Source organism: Nematolebias whitei, chromosome 17 (assembly GCF_014905685.2).
Source record: "Nematolebias whitei isolate Nwh7 chromosome 17, NemWhi1, whole genome shotgun sequence".
Classification (NCBI taxonomy): Eukaryota; Metazoa; Chordata; class Actinopteri; order Cyprinodontiformes; family Rivulidae; genus Nematolebias; species Nematolebias whitei.
The window spans coordinates 25686396-25703485 of NC_056514.1; the positions used below are offsets into that span (position 1 = coordinate 25686396).

The 17090-nt window shown below is 39.0% G+C and overlaps 1 protein-coding gene across 1 annotated transcript; it reads right to left on the minus strand.

Annotated features, from left to right (window-relative positions):
* Nucleotides 1–919: 919 nt before the first annotated feature.
* On the minus strand, nt 920–17090 carry pth3r (parathyroid hormone 3 receptor). Its single transcript, XM_037691010.1, has 13 exons — nt 16749–17090; nt 12262–12367; nt 7616–7726; nt 7326–7450; nt 6061–6155; nt 5753–5906; nt 5095–5248; nt 3892–3952; nt 3745–3811; nt 3565–3659; nt 1683–1824; nt 1543–1584; nt 920–1445 (listed from the first exon to the last, which is right to left on the minus strand). The coding sequence occupies exons 1-13, from the start codon at nt 16812–16814 to the stop codon at nt 1011–1013; spliced, it is 1653 nt and encodes a 550-aa protein (XP_037546938.1). The 5' UTR covers nt 16815–17090; the 3' UTR covers nt 920–1010.

Consider the following 17090-nt stretch of genomic DNA (forward strand, 5'->3'; position numbering starts at 1 on the left):
GGACGTGATACAGAACAGGCTTCTGTATTTCCGGACACCATCACTGTCTTTAAAATATTTACAGATCCCGTTTAGGGTTTTTTTATGTTTTGTTTTTGTCTGTTTATCTTGTGAATACTGGCGGCTTGAGTTGCAGGTTTTCCACTTATGCTCGAGGTCTCCAAAATAACTCAGGTGTCTGTTGCTCCATGCCGCAGCCTGAGGGGAATGTGTGAAATTCTGGATGGTGTTGTGAGAGGCCGAGGGCAGAGGTTACACGAAGGAAGGAGTTAAGGGTAAAAACTGCACACATCAGCCTTCAGGGCCCTGTCACGTTGATAAATCGGACCCTTTAGATCACTTAAGCAACAACAGAGAGGGAGATTTGTCTAGACACGCTGTCTAGACTCCACCGACTCAAAAATGGAAAAAGAAAAATCCAGAAATTTTGATGGATGGTTCGCTAAAGTACAGGTTGGAGAAACAGTATGTTTGCCCCATAATAAATACCACGTGGAGTCTACTTTTGGAAGAGGAAGGGTCAAGGCATGTAGAATTTTGAACGAAGGGTCTTGTCAGCAAGGCTTTGGAAAATCAAACACTGGGAAGATGAGAGCAGGGAGAAGAATCACACTGGCAAAAAAAAAAAAAAAACTCACTGTTTATACACCCAGCGTGCCCGTAGGCTTCACTAAATTCTTTACAGCGTCACATCTTTACTGACTGTTTAGCCTAGCCCGGCATGAATCTGCTCTCTCTCGTCTTACATGCACAGAAAGCACAACAGTTAATAATATCTCATGCATAGAGAGAAATGATGAAATCATTACAGAAACTGTGTCAGGAACTTCAAAGCTTAAATAACAATAGAACATAAAGCATGCATCGCTAATATGTTTGTATTCCTTCACTGTTTCACATGGCTACAGTTTCAGCCCATGCACTAAAAAAAAAAATACAACAAACCATAAAAACCTCAAGTGTTGGCAAAAACCACCTCACATGATCTGCTCAGCGTCCAGCAGCAAGGGTTATAAGATGGTCTCTAACTCCTTCACAGATAAAGGGTTGTCTGGCTCTTCTCCTTGACTGCAGTCATCGTTCTCTAAGTTGGGTCTGGTGTTTCTGGTAAAAACCCTCGACTCGGACCCTGCTGGTTTCCACACAGACAGGCCCTGCTGGGAGCTTGAAGCCTCCGTGGTGCTGGGAGTGTACACGCACAGGCTGCTGTGAGCGCGGAGGGACACGCTGTGCCGTGGCAGCTTGACCCCTGAGCCCACCATTCCTCCTGTGAAGGAAAACGCTCTGGGATAAGTGGCAGGCATGCAGACGCTCTGGGTGGTGGCGTGGGACATCATGCCACCGTAGTAACAGCTTCCTCCCCCGCTGCTGGTTATCCTGGCTTTCTGTTTGAGGTCCAACACCAGGTTACGTCTTAACCACGCCTTTTTCACCTCTGCCTGCACCTGAGGAGAAGCAGTTAGGGGCTTTCTCAATACTTTTGATCTATTTTAAACCTGCTTATAAAAATGTAGCTGCAGGACCTTAATTTAGCTTAATTACCTCCCCGTTGCAGAAGCAGTAGATAAACGCCACAAAAAACCCCTGAAAAAAAAAGTTATGCGCTAAAATACATCAAGTTTAACAATAAATGAAAGAGAAATTACTTAACCAGATGCGTCACACTAAATATTCATCCTGACCTGGGAAGAGTTGAAGAACATCTCATAATGCATCTGCACCTGCCACAGCAGCCCAGTAACCTCCGTGTAAGGAAGAGCCATGAACACAATGTAGTGGACTCCAAACAAGGGCATGAGGACTAAAGTGGACTTCAGCAGCTTCCTGAAGGGCGCAATAAAAAGTAAGTGTTCACGTGGCGATTGTTCACGTTCTGTCAGCTTGGAGGATTTACGGTGAACCTCACTTCAAGGGGAGAGTTTGGATGTTTAGAAAAGTGGTTTCTTACTTATTCAGCAATCAGTATCTAACCTGCAGTAGACAGAAGTTACAACAAGTTCAGTTTGGGGAATCGGGAAGGAATTCTCATTGAAGAGTCAAGTGAACCGTTAGACTGGAGACTAGGATTCATCCACCTACAAACACTCCAACTCACAGATTTATTAACATTTCAAGCAAACGCTACGTTGCAGATTTTACAACAATAAATTTTGCGTCAGATAGTTACACAGACTGGATACAATCAACAGATTTTGTTTTGCCACACGATTTTTCTCAATATACATCTTCTACTGCTAAATCCAGGATAGTAATCCAGCCATCAAAGTTCATGCTCAATAATTCAAGTAAAAAATCCGACAATGTTCAGTCAGGTACTCTATTAAAAAAAAAACGTTTTGTCCTTCATCCAAAGGACTTCATCAGTCCAAGGAGCCACAACAAACTCAGTCCCACAAGAAGCACAATCACATAGTGGGCCAACCAGTTTGATGGTGATAAGATGGTTTCTGGGGGAGAGGGCGGACTCCAGAAATCATCTTATCGCCATCAAACTGGTTGGTCCACTATGTGAGTGTGCTGCTTGTGGGACAGGGTTTATTGTGGCTCCTTGGGCTGATGAAGTCCTTTGGATGAAGGACGAAACATTTCATCAAAAACGAAACTGTCCAGGCTTAACTTTGTTGGATAACTTAGACAACACTCTCTCCAGTTCCTTCTAGATGACCCAAAGGTGTTCCCTGGTCAAAGAAGATACACAATCCCCTCAGAGAGTTCTGGGTATGCCCTGAGGCCTCTTAACAGTAGGATATGTCCAGAAAACCGCCAAAGGGTGGTGTCCAGGAGGCCCCATATAAAGGAAGCTCACTTTAGCTGCTTGTTTCTGGGATCGTGTTTTTTCGGTCATGATCCAAACCTGATGGCCACCCCACAGGTGAGGGGTGGAACATAGACAGACCAGTAATTTGAGAGCGTTGCCTTTTGGCTTAGCACTTTCTTCACCATGACTGACCAAAGCCTCATTATTGAGGACAAGGTCGCAATATGTTGATCAAGACGCCCAGACACATTTAAGCTCCTCCAGCTGAGGCAAAGGCCCCCACCACTCAACCCAGAAGGGGCATTTTACCCATTTCCCATTGAGAACCATGGTTTAGTATCTGACACTCGTCAGCTGGGAACTGCCCCAGTGCATGATGAAGATCTTGGCTCGAAGACACCTGCAGAACCACATTTTTCACATAAAGCAGAGATGAGGTCCCAAACCAGACACTGTCCTCTCCACAAATGTGCTCTGAAATCCTGTCCATGAACACCACAAACAAGAAACAACACCCTGGAGTAAACTTTCACAAGGAGATTGTTTTATATCATATTAGTTATTATATTTGCATAGTCATTTCACTGCAGATGTTTAGTGTCATGATAGTTTTCATACGTGTGTTTGACCTTTTAATTGGTAATTTCTCTCTGAATTTTCCATGGGAGACCATGCTGCTGTCTGCTGCAGGTAAGATACTGACAAAAGACAACTATTCCTCAAAACTTCACTTTAAAAACTTCCACCTAACCTTTTCAAATAAATATTTTTAATATTTATTATTGGATGGTTGGATGAACACTTACCTGTACTGTTGTCGGGGGTCCAGTTTACCAGTGTTGGTTTCCCACAATTTTGAGGCTAGTACACGGATTATGTTGATAAAAAGGAGGAAGTTCACCTGCATGGGCAGAAATATAAAGTTATCTTGTTCGATTAGGCAGATACACTTTAATGTTATTTAAAACAAATGAGCTTATTCTTACAACAATGGCTGCCAGAATGGGAACTTGATAGATCCATTTCAGGTTTCCAGCACTGATGTCCCAACATCTGAATGCGGGAAGGAAACCGCTCAAGTTAACGTTCATCAACCAAATAATCTAAAAGTCAAGACATGCTACAGGACTCACTGAGTGTCTGCCAGCGAAGCTCGTGCACTGACCCATATGGACACAAACACTGCTGGAACACCTGGAATGCGTGGAAAGATAAATTAAAGAAATTGCGTTTCTTGCGAAAATTCATTGTGAATGCTTATTGCTGAAGAATTTGCTGAAAATAGTTGAAATGAGCTAAAACAAAAGCAGAGATTAGCAAACAACAGCTGAAAAGTCAGAAAGAAGTTTAGCAGAAAAAAGCTGAAAGTAGCAGAAATTATCACGAAAAACGAATTTATTTGAAATTAGCTACAAAATGCTAAAAAGGTAGTTGAAAATTGAAAACAAGCTTAAATTACCAAAAGGAAGTGGAGAGAGCATAATTGTGCTCAATTAGGCTGAAAGAAACAGAAATGAGCACAAAAAAGTTGAAATTATCTGGAAAATGCTGAAATTAGCACAAAACAGCTGAATAGTAGCAAAATAAGCTAAAATAAGCCTAAATTACCAAAGGGAAGTCAAGAAAGCACGTTTTTGCTGAAAAAGTTTGAAAAAAGTTTAAATGAGTGCAAAAAATGTGGAATTAGCTGGAAAGGCTAAAATTAGCATAAAAGCAGCTAAATAGTAGCAGAAATAGCAGAAAAATCAGAACCTTGCAGAAATAAGCTGACAGGGGAATAACAAGCTGCAATTAGCAGAAAAAAGTTAGAAGAAGCACAAAAATGTTGTAGTTAGCAGAAAGATCCTAAAAGAAGCAAAAAAACAGCTGAAAAATCTGCTGAAATTGTCTGAAATTAACGGAAAAAAGTTTAAATTTGCACAAGGAAGCTAAAAGAAGCTGAACTGGAACAAAATGTGAAAGGAGCAGTAAAAGGTTGTAAACAGACCTAAAGATTTGAAGGATGTAAAATGAGCTCAAATCATTTTCTATGAGGAAAAAATGGCAGAAAAGGCTAAATATTTCAAAAAGCTAAAGTTGCACCAATACAAAAAGTCATAGCAACCTTTTCCTTAACAAGCTGAATGGTTCGATATATGATTTGTTGAAATAGCACAAAAATTGTGGAATGAGAAAGATGCAGAAATAGGTATGGAAGAAGTAAAAAACACAAAATAATAAATATAAACAGGATCACAATAGTGTGAATGATTCATAAAGATTCACACAATTAGCCGATTGTGCTTCAACCGATTGTGCTTCAACCGTAGTGCGGAGCCTGCTGGAGAGCCACTTACCCCAACCCATGATGGTCAGAGCCCACAGGTAGTTCTTGTCAGACAGGAAGGCCATAAAGATGAGGCTATGGAGGTACAAGCCCTCCACCAGAATCCAGTAATGATTGGTTGCCAGGAAGTACAGGAAGAGAGTAACAGCCGCTTTACAGCCAGCCTGGTGGAAGCAGGAAAATGCATCAAGCCATTACCGTAAGTTTTGTTTGAGCACTGGGGTCTAGTAAATAATCTGCTATTTTAGTCCATTTATGCTCAAATTCCTGCTGAGTTTTAGACACACCACTGCCATGCTTAGCTAAGCAGAAAGACAAGTATAGGATGGGGTCACTGAACGATGAAAGGAGGTTAAAAAAAGTGGGAAAGTTTGTGTGCATTAATGTGTACATTAAATGAATGATATTATGTGCATTTATTAAAAATTTTCACATTTTTGTTATACATTTCCTAAATAATTACTTTTGGTAAAGCTAGCCGACAAGCTAGTGGCTGAAGTTTCCTATTTGAAAATACTTGAACATTAATCATCTAGTTCTTGTTTTAATTTTTGAATATCAACTCTCTGCGTTCTGCCAAATGAACGGAACCATTTCTTGAAAAGACGTCACCTTTAGCAGGTTGTAGCAACATTACACTGTGCGAATGTAAAGGTGTGTTCATTTACCATATGAGGTCTTTCTGTTGTGAACGCTGAGTCAGTTTTGTTGCCATCGGACACGGAGTAGAGCACAGCGTCTTTCACAAAGATGCTCACAGCTCGACAAATGAAGGAGGCGAAGAGGTGAATGTGAATGTAATTACGTGTACAGTGGAGGCGCCTGGAAAGAGTTGGTGACAAAACAAATGGAAAATAAATTTGTTTGCTAGTATTCAAATCTTATAATAAAGCTGCCCTGAACACTGCAGCAAACCTTATAAGCCCCTTGAGGTGAGTAATGTGACAAAATAGACAAACGTTTTCTGGTTTCTTACTTAAAATAGCACAAGATGGAGACTGCCACCAACAGGGATGCTAGAGAAATGGAGTAGCCCACGGTGTACATGACATGGAGCCGTTGAAACACCTTCTGAAACAAAACACAGGCACTTTTAAAGCATTTATCTTGTCCAAGCAGAAAATGATAAACAACCAAGTGACAAAAAAATAGAATATATTCTATATGTAGTTCAACGTTTTGTAAACACTAACACATATTTAAGAATGCCGTATTTGTCGCCGTATGAGTCAGTTTTTTGCATAATTTGCATGCTCTGAGACTTATGTGCCGAAGCGACATATTTATGGATTTCCCCCCATATTTATAAAACAATTTTTGGCTGAAATAATGACATTTTATTTATTCTGACTGAAAATATTTAACACTACCATTTTCAGCCGCTAGATGGTACTCAAATAGTATGGCATGCCGTTATATCATGTAATAGGTAAAAGTGGCTATTAATGACACAATTGGCTTGCCACAGACTCCCACCGTCGTCTGCCTGGAGCAACCGTCAAATCAGCTTCATTTTGCTGCACCGCCCTGGTGAAATGAAGCTGATTTGACCATTGAAGTGCATTTATTAAGAAAAAGTTTGACTGAGACACACTTTTACTATAAAGTCGAGCAAACAAATATTTGTTTTAGGTGGTTATATTGTTAAATTTCGAAGAAATGCACAGCTAGTTGTTCTTCTGCGCACTCCTGATTCTGCGTATCGGCTTTTGAAATGCAACTGATTTGTCCGTCAAAGTGCATTTATTAAGGAAAAGTTAGACTGAGACACATCTTTGCTATAATTTTGAGCAAACAAATAATTGTTTTTAAGTGTTAATCTTGTTAAATTCTTGTTAAAGTCCTCCAGTGCACGCCCCCGCGGCTGCCATTTGGCAGCCAATCAATTTTTGGCACAACACCGGTCCACATTTCTGGGTTGTCAGCGGTGACGCGTAACAAACGCGACGCATCAGCAGTGACGCATAATAGATGCAACGTAGTGACGTATTTATGGATTTTTCCACTTTATTAGACATAATTGGACTGATGCGACTTATAGGGTGGTGCAACGTTTACAACAAAAGATACAGTATGCAAAAACCATTAGCATCATTAAAAGTGAGACATTACAGACTTTTCATTACTTCTGACACTTTAAAATCAGAAAATAATATAAAGACTGCATACTAGATTTGATTTTGACCAGACAAAACATATTTAAGTGACAAGCAGATTAAATGTTTAGGGGACCGAACACACCTCCTCGAGTTTTCTGTGGTCGGACATGAGGTACCGGGTGCACTCGGTGTAGTTTGCCCAGGTTCGGTTGTTACTGGGCACCAGCTCCCAGTTCCCGGACAGGTCACACTGGCGGTAGGCTCGCCCTGAATCATAGAGAGGGTGGGGGGACAAAGTCATATGAAGCACTAACAGACTTTACACCCCGAGTGACTCCACAAATCAATTTTTAGTTTTCTTTCTTCACAGACTATATTCAAGCCATGTAAGAGAATAAAGCCAGGATTTGATTATTTATGGAACTCTCCTACCTCTGTGGTTAAAGTCATAGATGTACTCGGGACACAGCACTGAGACCAGCTGACCCGATCTGCTTCGAGGCCAGCAGATAATCCCATCCCACTCTGGGACACAGTCGCCTTCTTCAAAAATAACGAGAATCAGCGCCAGCCGTGTTAAAACAAATAAAAGGTGGAGATGTTATATTTTTCTGTTTTTAATTTTCATGTGCTGTTTTCTTTAAATACACCGACAGTGCTACATACGAAAAATATCAAGTTGATCCTTATGTTTAGGTGGGGATTCCAAGTCGTATATCTTACTTCTCTGACAGAAGTTTTAGTGCTTATTTAAACCAGATCCTGTCCAGAATGAATATCCTGTAATGTAGGGGTTCCTCGGGGTTCTGGTTTGGGATCAGAACCCGTCTTGCTTTCTACGCTCTCTCAAGGACAGATACATCTAGCAACAGCTCATAAGACATGTGTGCAGTTGGCATTCAACTTTTCTGTTTCTTTAGAGAATCTGGGCTCCTGAATTTGTTCAGTTTACTTGCTTTTTTTAATTATTATTATATCTTAAAAAAAATAGCAAAGCCAGAACTTTCAGTTGAACTTTAAAAGGACACATGGTGTCTGATCGTTGCTGCTGACAGCACAAGTCAGGCAACAAGTTGACCGTTTAGACTCAGCTGTCCAGGCAAGTTTGAGAAAAGAATGTCTGTTAGACCAGTTTATGTTTCTGGACCGTCACTCCAAACAGTTGGTCCACTGGTTTCTCTAAGTCCTTATATGCAGTGGTGTAGTCTACATTTTTATAGTGGGTATACTGTGCTTAGAAACCAAAGTACACTGGTTAGTACAATGTATATGTTAATTTATTTTTGATTTTTAAGCAAACTGAACATTTTAAAGTTTCTCTGATGCTTTTATTTGAATAAATGTACAACAAACTTTGTACAACAGTTGGCTTTTTGTTATAGAATGTATAAAACAGTATCAAAGCAAAACATGTTCAAGTATTAAGCAGTAAATGCAGAAGTATTAATTATACAAAAAGCAGGTTGAACTAACTCAGTGTGTCTATAAAATGTTCCAGATGTGTTGACATGGCTTGTGTCATTGGACACTTCTAAGTGGGTACATTGAAATTCCCACACTTTTCTAGTGGGTGTACTCCGTATACCTGTGTATCACATAGACTACACTGCTGCTAAAAAGGTATAAATTAGGAACCAAGAAAAATGTTTGACTTTTTCACAGTGCTGTTGGAAAGACGAGCCCGTGTTTGTTGATGGTCCGGTCTTTGGATTTTCTGTAACCTCGGGATTATAAGAGGTGCACTCTAAAGCACAAACCATTTCCACTTTAATGGTTTGACTTCTGCTCAAATGACTGAGTCATCTCAGGCAGAGTCAGTGTTAGTTTGTAAAGCTAACTATTTGTTGTTGTCATATAAGCTTCGTTCTTTAAAGCACTTTAAAAGTAGCTCTTGTACAGACAAGTGTGAGTCAAGAGGCACGTTTACATATTTTTTTGCTATAGTGTGTTTTTCTTTCTCCAGGGTTGACTCGTGATTTATATATAAAGCATTAAATCACTAGAGACAGTCGCCTGCAGGGCTTAAATCTTCTCAATGATAACGTCTGTTTTGCTGCTGCCAGTCTTTCACTGGATCCACAACATAAAGGTATCCTTTAGTTAGAAAAAACTAAAATCAAGTCACCCCGAGCTAAAGTAGACGTGACATCCGTGTCAGAATCATAGAAAACAGAAAATGACTGCTAATTGGGTCACTGTTGTTGTTTTTTGTTTCGTTACATTTTTGAAAATCTAATTCTGCTTACTTTGTTTTATTTTAGCCTTTCTCTTGACAAAACCTTCACCTCATTCAGGAAATCACTGCTATAACTTCTGGTTTTTGTACCCTTTGAATTGTTCAAATTTTCTACTAAATAATTTCCTTATAGAAGTATGCTGAATGCTCTTCAAACTGTTCAAAAACAGTGGTTTTATCTGCTTCAGCAAAGATGTTGTTTTTGTATTTTATTTTATTTTTTGCGTCTTTTTGTTTTAGATAGCATTAATGCTATACTATAGTGGTGCTTGAAAGTTTGTGAAGCCTTTAGAATTTCCTATATTTCTATATTATTCTATGTCAGATTTTCACACAACTTCTAAAAGTAGATAAAGAGAACCCAATTAAACAATTGGCTCAAAAATATTATACTTGGTCATTTATTTATTGAGGAAAATGATCCAATATTACATATTTGTGAGTGGTAAAAATATGTGAACCTCTAGGATTAGTCGTTAATTTGAAGGTGAAATTAGAGTCAGGTGTTTTCAATCAATGGGATGATGATCAGGTGTGAGTGGACACCATGTTTGATTTAAAGAACAAGATCTATCAAAGTCTGTTCTTCACAACATGTTTGTGGAAGTGGATCATGGCAGGAACAGAGGAGATTTCTGAGGAGCTCAGACAAAGAGTTGTTGATGCTCATCAGGCTGGAAAAGGTTAAAAACCATCTCTAAAGAGTTTGGACTCCACTGATCCACAGTCAGACAGATTGTGTACAAATGGAGGAAATTCAAGACCATTGTTAGACCATTGTTAGACCATTGTTAGACCATAGTTAGACCATTGTTAGACCATTGTTAGACCAGTGTTAGACCATTGTTAGGAGTGGTGGACCAACAAAGATCACTTCAAGAACAAGGCGTGGAATAGTCAGCGAGGTCACAGAGGACCACAGGGTAACTTCTAAGCAACTGAAGGCCTCTCTCACATTTTAACGTTCATGAGTCCACCATCAGGAGAACACTGAACAACAAAGATGTGCATGGCAGGGTTGAAGGAGGAAGCCACTGCTCTCCAACAAGAACATTGCTGCTTGTCTGCAATTTGTTAAATCATGTGTTGGAAGAATGTTTTGTGGACGGATGAGACCAAAATAGAACTTTTTTGGTTTGAATGAAAAGTGTTCTGTTTGGAGACAGGAAAATTCTGCATTCCTGCATAAGAACCTTATCCCATCTATGAAACATGGTGGTAGTAGTTTCATGGTTTGGGCCTGTTTTGCTGCATTTGGGCCAGGATGTCTTGTCATCACTGATGGAACAATGAATTCTGAATTGTATCATAGGATTATAAAGGAAAATGTCAGGACATCTGTCCGTGAACTGAATCTAATAGAAGGTGGGTCATGCAGCAACACAATGTCTCTAAACATAGTGGTTCTACCAAAGAATGGTTCAAGAAGAATAAAGTTCACGTTTTGGAATGGCCGAGTCAAAGTCCTGACCTTAATCAATTCCGTTCAATTCAGTTTATTTATATAGCACCAAGTGACAACAGAAGTTATCTCAAGGCACTGAACAAAAAGATTCACATACATAAAAGTCAATTAGTGATGTTATTTATCTAAAGAAGCCAGCAGATTGCATTGAGTCTTCATTTTGTCGCAGTCTCCCGTCCTGAGCAAGCACAAAGGCGACAGTGGAAAGGAAATCCAATCCACATGTTGTGGAATGACCTGAAGCAGCAGTTAATGCAAGCAAACCACCTACATCTCAGAGCTGAAGCTGTTCTGTACGGAGGAATGAGCTAAAATTCCTCCGAGCCATTGAGCAGGACTCTGGAGTGTCACACCAGATACTGAAAGCAAAGGTTCACATACTTTTACCACTCAAAAATATGTAGTATTGGATCATTTTCCTCAATAAATAAATGACCAAGTATAACATTTTTGTCTCATTTCTTTAAGTGGGTTCTCTTTACCAACTTTTAGGACTTCTGATGATGTTTTAGGTCATATTTATGCAGAAATATAGAAAATTATAAAGTGTACACTAACTTTCAAGCACCACTGCATATAACTACTTTTAACATTTAGCCAGATTTTTTTTTTTTTTTTGCAGTTTTAGGCTGATAATTTGCTACTTTTAACCATAAACTACCTTTTGACTACTTTTTAACTAGCATTTAGTAATTTTTCCTGTTTTTCTAGTTCAAGTTTTCACATGTCATTTTTCTACTTTTAGCTCTTTGCTAGCGTTTTGTTACTTGCAGGTTTTAGCTACTTTTAGCATGTCTTCTTTTTAACGTTCTCAACCGTTTCAGCTTTATCTGCAAATTTCTGCAACTTGCTGAAAACCTGCTATTTGCTCACTATTTAAAAAAGATTTACAAGTAAATAAATAGTCTCTTGTTTGATCTGGTTTACGAGTTGTTCGGTGCTGATGATAATTTCTTTTCTTATTGTTAATAACCGTAATAAAAATGAAGAACAGTAAGAAGCTGGTGTTATTACAGATAAATTTGTAGATTTTTTATGACTGGCCTAACTCTGAGTGTAACTTGTTTAGTTTTGCACTCTGGCTGGCGTTTTCTCTCAACATCAATCTGTGCTTCTATCTAATGAAATCTTCGTCCTGATGCCATGAATCGTCTCAACTCTCATGCCTTCCACTTTATAATCCAAATTAAATGAATTGCTGATATAAATTCAGCAGATACTGCTCAGCAGGATATTGGAAGGATGCTATATCTGATCCTAAATAAATAACAAACGTTGTAATTATAATTAATTGTTTTCTGGTTACATATTTAGACGTGCACTCACTGACTTCAAAGGTCAGGATAAATCAGAAACGATCAAAAGCAGCACAGAAACCTTTAATGAGGGCCGACTGTGCCCGGATGCTCCTTTCACACCTGGCGTGGGCGCCAATCAGAACGTAGATCTGCTCGTCTCGGGTGATGACGTCATCGGAGTCTATCTGCAGATGACGGAGTGGATAAAAAAAATAAAAAAAATTAAAAACAAGCAAGTTAAGGAAAGTAAATGAAACAAAATCCAAAGGATGATTTATTTCAAGCATCAAAGGCCAAAAGGAGTATCTTCGGCTGCAAATCAGTAAAATTCACACAAAAATTTGCATGAGAGATTTCCAGAGGGTGATCTGTCATCCGCAGACACTCTCCAGGGTCTGATGTGCTGCCTCCAGGTGTTGTGAAATTGTTGTGTGAGGGTGTGGTATGTGGTGCTCCCCTGCTAACCCCTTTCTGCCCGGCGGCGGAGCTGGCGCTGGCCGCACGAGGGCCTTCGTGCTCAGCACCGTGGGCCGTGGCTAAACGCTGGTGCGAGCTGAGCTCCACAAACAACTTCTTGTACCCGGCTACATTTCACAACACAGCAGCAAAACAAACGGAGTCATCCGGAGAACAAGAGGTTACAGAGATGTCAATCAATTCGCCTTCGAGAGTTAAGATAGCTGTTTGGAGATTACTTGGCGTGAAGCTGGGCGGAATGGGTCGCTCGTCTTTTACAAGTTCTGGTCATTTTTTATTCACAAACTGAAGATTTTTAATGGAAAAGCTGCTGCGGCGAAGGACGCAAGCGCTCCAGATGACAGCTGCTCTCCTCAGAAGACAAACAAAATTCTTGTCAAATGGGCAGAATTCCTTCTGGAGCGATTCATGCAACTGGATACGTGTTAAGTGATCCTCCTGGCAAAGGCCATAAAAAATAAACTGCCAGTGGGAGAGCCGTGTTTTCAATCAGCACTCGAGACGCAGCATTGGCCATTTGCTTCGGGAAGGGAGAGGTCAATACAGAAGCTGGGAACCGAGAGGGTCGAGCCTCTTATTGTTTGTGAGACGGCTCAGGTTGGTCTGGCTGTCGCTCCGCGTTAATTACAGCGCGTGCGGCACATGTGTGCGTCCGTTTGTGTGGCAGCAATCCTCCTTTAACACGCATTGATTTTGTGCTTTGCTGAAAACAATCAACATCTGTATACGAGGAGGTCACTCACGTTCCTGTGCACAGAGAGGCTGTCTGCTGACAGATAGTGCTTTTTTGCAAAACAATTAGTCTTTGCATGCACTCCCCCCTTTGTGCTGGAAGAGCATTAACCCTCTCAGGCCTCATCTTTAGGCAAACTGATTTTCAGGCCGACTGATCCAGAGATTGTAAGTCTGTCAGATGTCGACACACAGAGATCGACCCGTGGAAGATTAAGTGATGAGCTGAAGTGGCTCAGAGGTGACTGCTGTCAGGATTAGTGGCTGCAGGGTAATGCTTTACTGAGTGAGAGTCTGGAAAGGTTACATTGGATGACGGTGGCTCGTGACGTCGTTCAGGTAATTTCTAATGGAAAAAACTCCAATTGGGTGGTGGCGGGGGGGGGGGGGTCTTTTGCTTTTCAGTCAATTAATCACTTTCAGGAGAAGGGAAGCTGCACAAAAACACGCGTCTGAGGCTCCACAGGCCCAGACATTATCTCCAAACGGTGCAGATAAACGAAGCGCCACAGATGGAGAGACAACCATCAGAAAATTCCTCCAAGAGCACGGTGACAGGAAGCGAAGCGAAATATCCAGGAGAGGCCAGATCAAAGGAACCGTGGCCTCTCTCACCTTATTAAAGATCAGATTGCAGCGTCGGAAAGACGTAAAGTAAAAGTGGCATCTAAAGAACGAACGCCAGGGAGCTGGAGGGACCTTCAACCTTTTTAGGAGAAAGTGTTGAACGGGAAAATCAAGAACAGGCTGAGAGGAGGACACTGGTTTTGATCGTTTTGTTATGGAAACCAGAAAAAGAATTCAAAAATCAAACTGTTTTTTTTTTTCTAAAAATATCATTTCCCATACACTAGAAAACATGAAATCATTACTTCAACAGATAATGCTCATTTTGTGTGAAGTCCTACTGGAGCTCTGCAAAGTGACGCAAGGAGACGATGGTTGTAAATGTATTTCTGAATGGTTGAAATGGTTTCCAGTAAAAATCTGAACCCATGGGGCGATAAAGCCACCAAGCACATGAAGGTGAAATACGTCCCTGCTTGTCTTGCAGAGAAACAAGTTTTCTATAAATCATGGAGATCTGATTGTTTTCCCTCTAACGTTGTTTTAGTGTTCATATTTGGTCATGTTTTACTTCTTTTATTACTGCTTTTACTTATTTATGCAATTTATCGTTTATTATATTATTCCATATTCATCTGAAGCCACAATTTGTTCTTGCTGTATCCTAATATTTGAGTTTTGTTGGGATTATTTGACGTCTTATGCTCATAATGCCTCAGTTTCTTCTCTTTGTGTCTCATTTTTGATCTTCTTGAATCTCATATTAGCCTGATTTGTAACAATTCTGTTCTATTTTTGTAATGCTGCATCTCCTAACACTTATGGTTTTCATTTTCAGTTCAGCTTAACTATTTAGTTTAGCTATTTTTGTTTATCTGGGTGCTTCTGTAGTTGTAAATCATGCCAGAATTTACACAAAAACACAAATAAATACAGAAAATAGTATTCAGAAGTTAAACAGAGCTAAGTCTTTAATGTATTTTTAAGTAACTGTACATTTTTTTTCAGGTCTTGACAAGTTTCAATACTTCCTGCTACACTAACTGGTCAATCCCTGCAAAAATGTGTGAACAGACATAAGAAAAGTAAACTAATAAATCATAAATCGTATAGAATTACACAGCTGGGGTCGTAAATTACCCAACTCAGTCAGTTGAAAGTTAATAATTGTCTAAATAATAAGCCAATTTTGGTCCTTTTTATCAGTTTGATAACTTTGTGTCTCAACTTGTTTTGTAATCTTACCTTTTTTGTTTTTTTAACTACATTTCTGCCTCGTTTCGATGATTTGTCATGTTTCTTTGTGCTCATTCACTAAAAATGCCCCTCTTATGTGGTTTGTCTGTAATTCGTCTGAGATAAATCCTGTCCTGCCCACGTCTAAACCTCAGTGAAATGTCGTTTTAACAGAACCAAACTCGAGCCACAGTCAGATCTACAAAGTGGAGTTGTTGATCATTCCTGCACATGTATCAAACGTGGTTTCAGTTGTTGCTCCTAAAGGTGGCCTCTCTTCACTTATAAGCTATCAGTGCAAGATTGTACTTTGTGTTTATTCAGCCTGCTTCTCTTTTAGATAAAATTCTTTTTTAAAACTATGTGACACAGTTTAGACTGAGAAACGGGTAAAATAATGGATACTAAAGTGAGTTGACGTGCATTTACAGCCCTTTACTGTAAAACAAAAAGATTCATGTTTGATTTAATCTAGAAAAATTAATGATATCTTGTTAGTTTTCATGGAAAAGGAAGGGTGAGACCACTTTGTCTCGCTCATAAATATTTGGTATACTTGCACAACACTGAGATGATTTGATCTAAAATTGAAACCATCAGAATGTCACCGATGCGTGAAATTTTCTAACTTTGGCCTAAATTGTTTTGGAGCGACGTTTCTGACAGTGTTGTGCTAACATGTAAGATTTGTCTGTAAAATGGTTCATATAAGAACGTAAAACCTAATTTTTCAGAATTAATTGCAAATTTACACACTGTTTCCACACAAGTGCAACAAAAAGTAATGTTTTAGATTAAAAATAATCTTGTGTTTGACCAGAATATATTCAAATGTTTACATTAATTATTAATTTTGGCTAGTTCTTCATATATGAAGTAAAAAAAAAAAAGACAAAATGAACTTATATGTTCAGCTATTTTTTCTAATTTGAAGCAAATAAATCAAAAATAACAGAAAAATAAAAGCTAATTTAAGAAAAAGGGTAAGTATGCTCAATCATCCAGGTAAATCAATTACAAAAAAGTTAAATCATGTCATCTGGACAGTTTCTTTTTATTAAAAGCTCATTTTAATTATTTGTAAACTATTGATCATTACAATACATACACTAAAAAAATGTATTTAATGTTCATGTTACAGTTTTATTAATAAAATCTAACATTGTTTCTAAAAAAATAAAATTTTTTAAAAAATTCTAAGAAATTTTAAAGTTTTAAGTATTTTTGACTAAAACTAAAAAATGATTTAGCCGTATATTTTTATTATTAACGATTAACAAAACATATTAGATTTAAACAGCTGACAAATGCAGCAACTTCAGCAAATACTGCAAAAATCAAAAGCGCTTAAGTGTGTTTGGTAAAGTAAAAGGCAGTAATTGTAATTAATTTACAACAGAAAAATATAATAATTCACCATAAAAACTGGTGTTTAGATACAGCAAGGTGACTGTAAAAAATAAACAAAAAAGTGTCTGACTGCAAATGTTACAGGTAGTGCAGGAACCTGCTCAATTAAATGAGACTTGTCAAAAAGTTGATGAAAATACTCACCAGTGCAGTAATTGTTATCACACAGTGGAAAAGCACCAAAGTGCCAACTCCCTGTGAGGACAACATGATGTCTTCTCAGATCTCAAAAGAAACAACGCACAACTGTCCACGCAGTCTCACACACTGTTATTCTCCACAGGCTGATCAGATGTGACTTGTTGGAGTTTCTGAGTCCCATCAGTGCCTCAGTTTTTCTCTTATCAGTCAGAAAAATCTACTTTTACAGAATGTCTTCATATCCTTGAGTCACTTTTAACCTTTTCATCTTTCCCCTGTCTTATTCCTTTATTCTGTTAACATTCCCGTTCAGGTCTGAGGGACATGCAGCCCTCACAGTCTGAG

Excerpts from the sequence above, each read along its gene's own strand:
- pth3r (XM_037691010.1), bottom strand. The coding sequence starts at position 16,814 with ATGTTGTCCTCACAGGGAGTTGGCACTTTGGTGCTTTTCCACTGTGTG. Across the intron at positions 7,451-7,615 it reads CTATGACTTTAACCACAGAG|GGCGAGCCTACCGCCAGTGT; the intron begins GTAGGAGAGTTC and ends TCTATGATTCAG. Across the intron at positions 3,660-3,744 it reads CCATTCTGGCAGCCATTGTT|GTGAACTTCCTCCTTTTTAT; the intron begins GTAAGAATAAGC and ends CTGCCCATGCAG.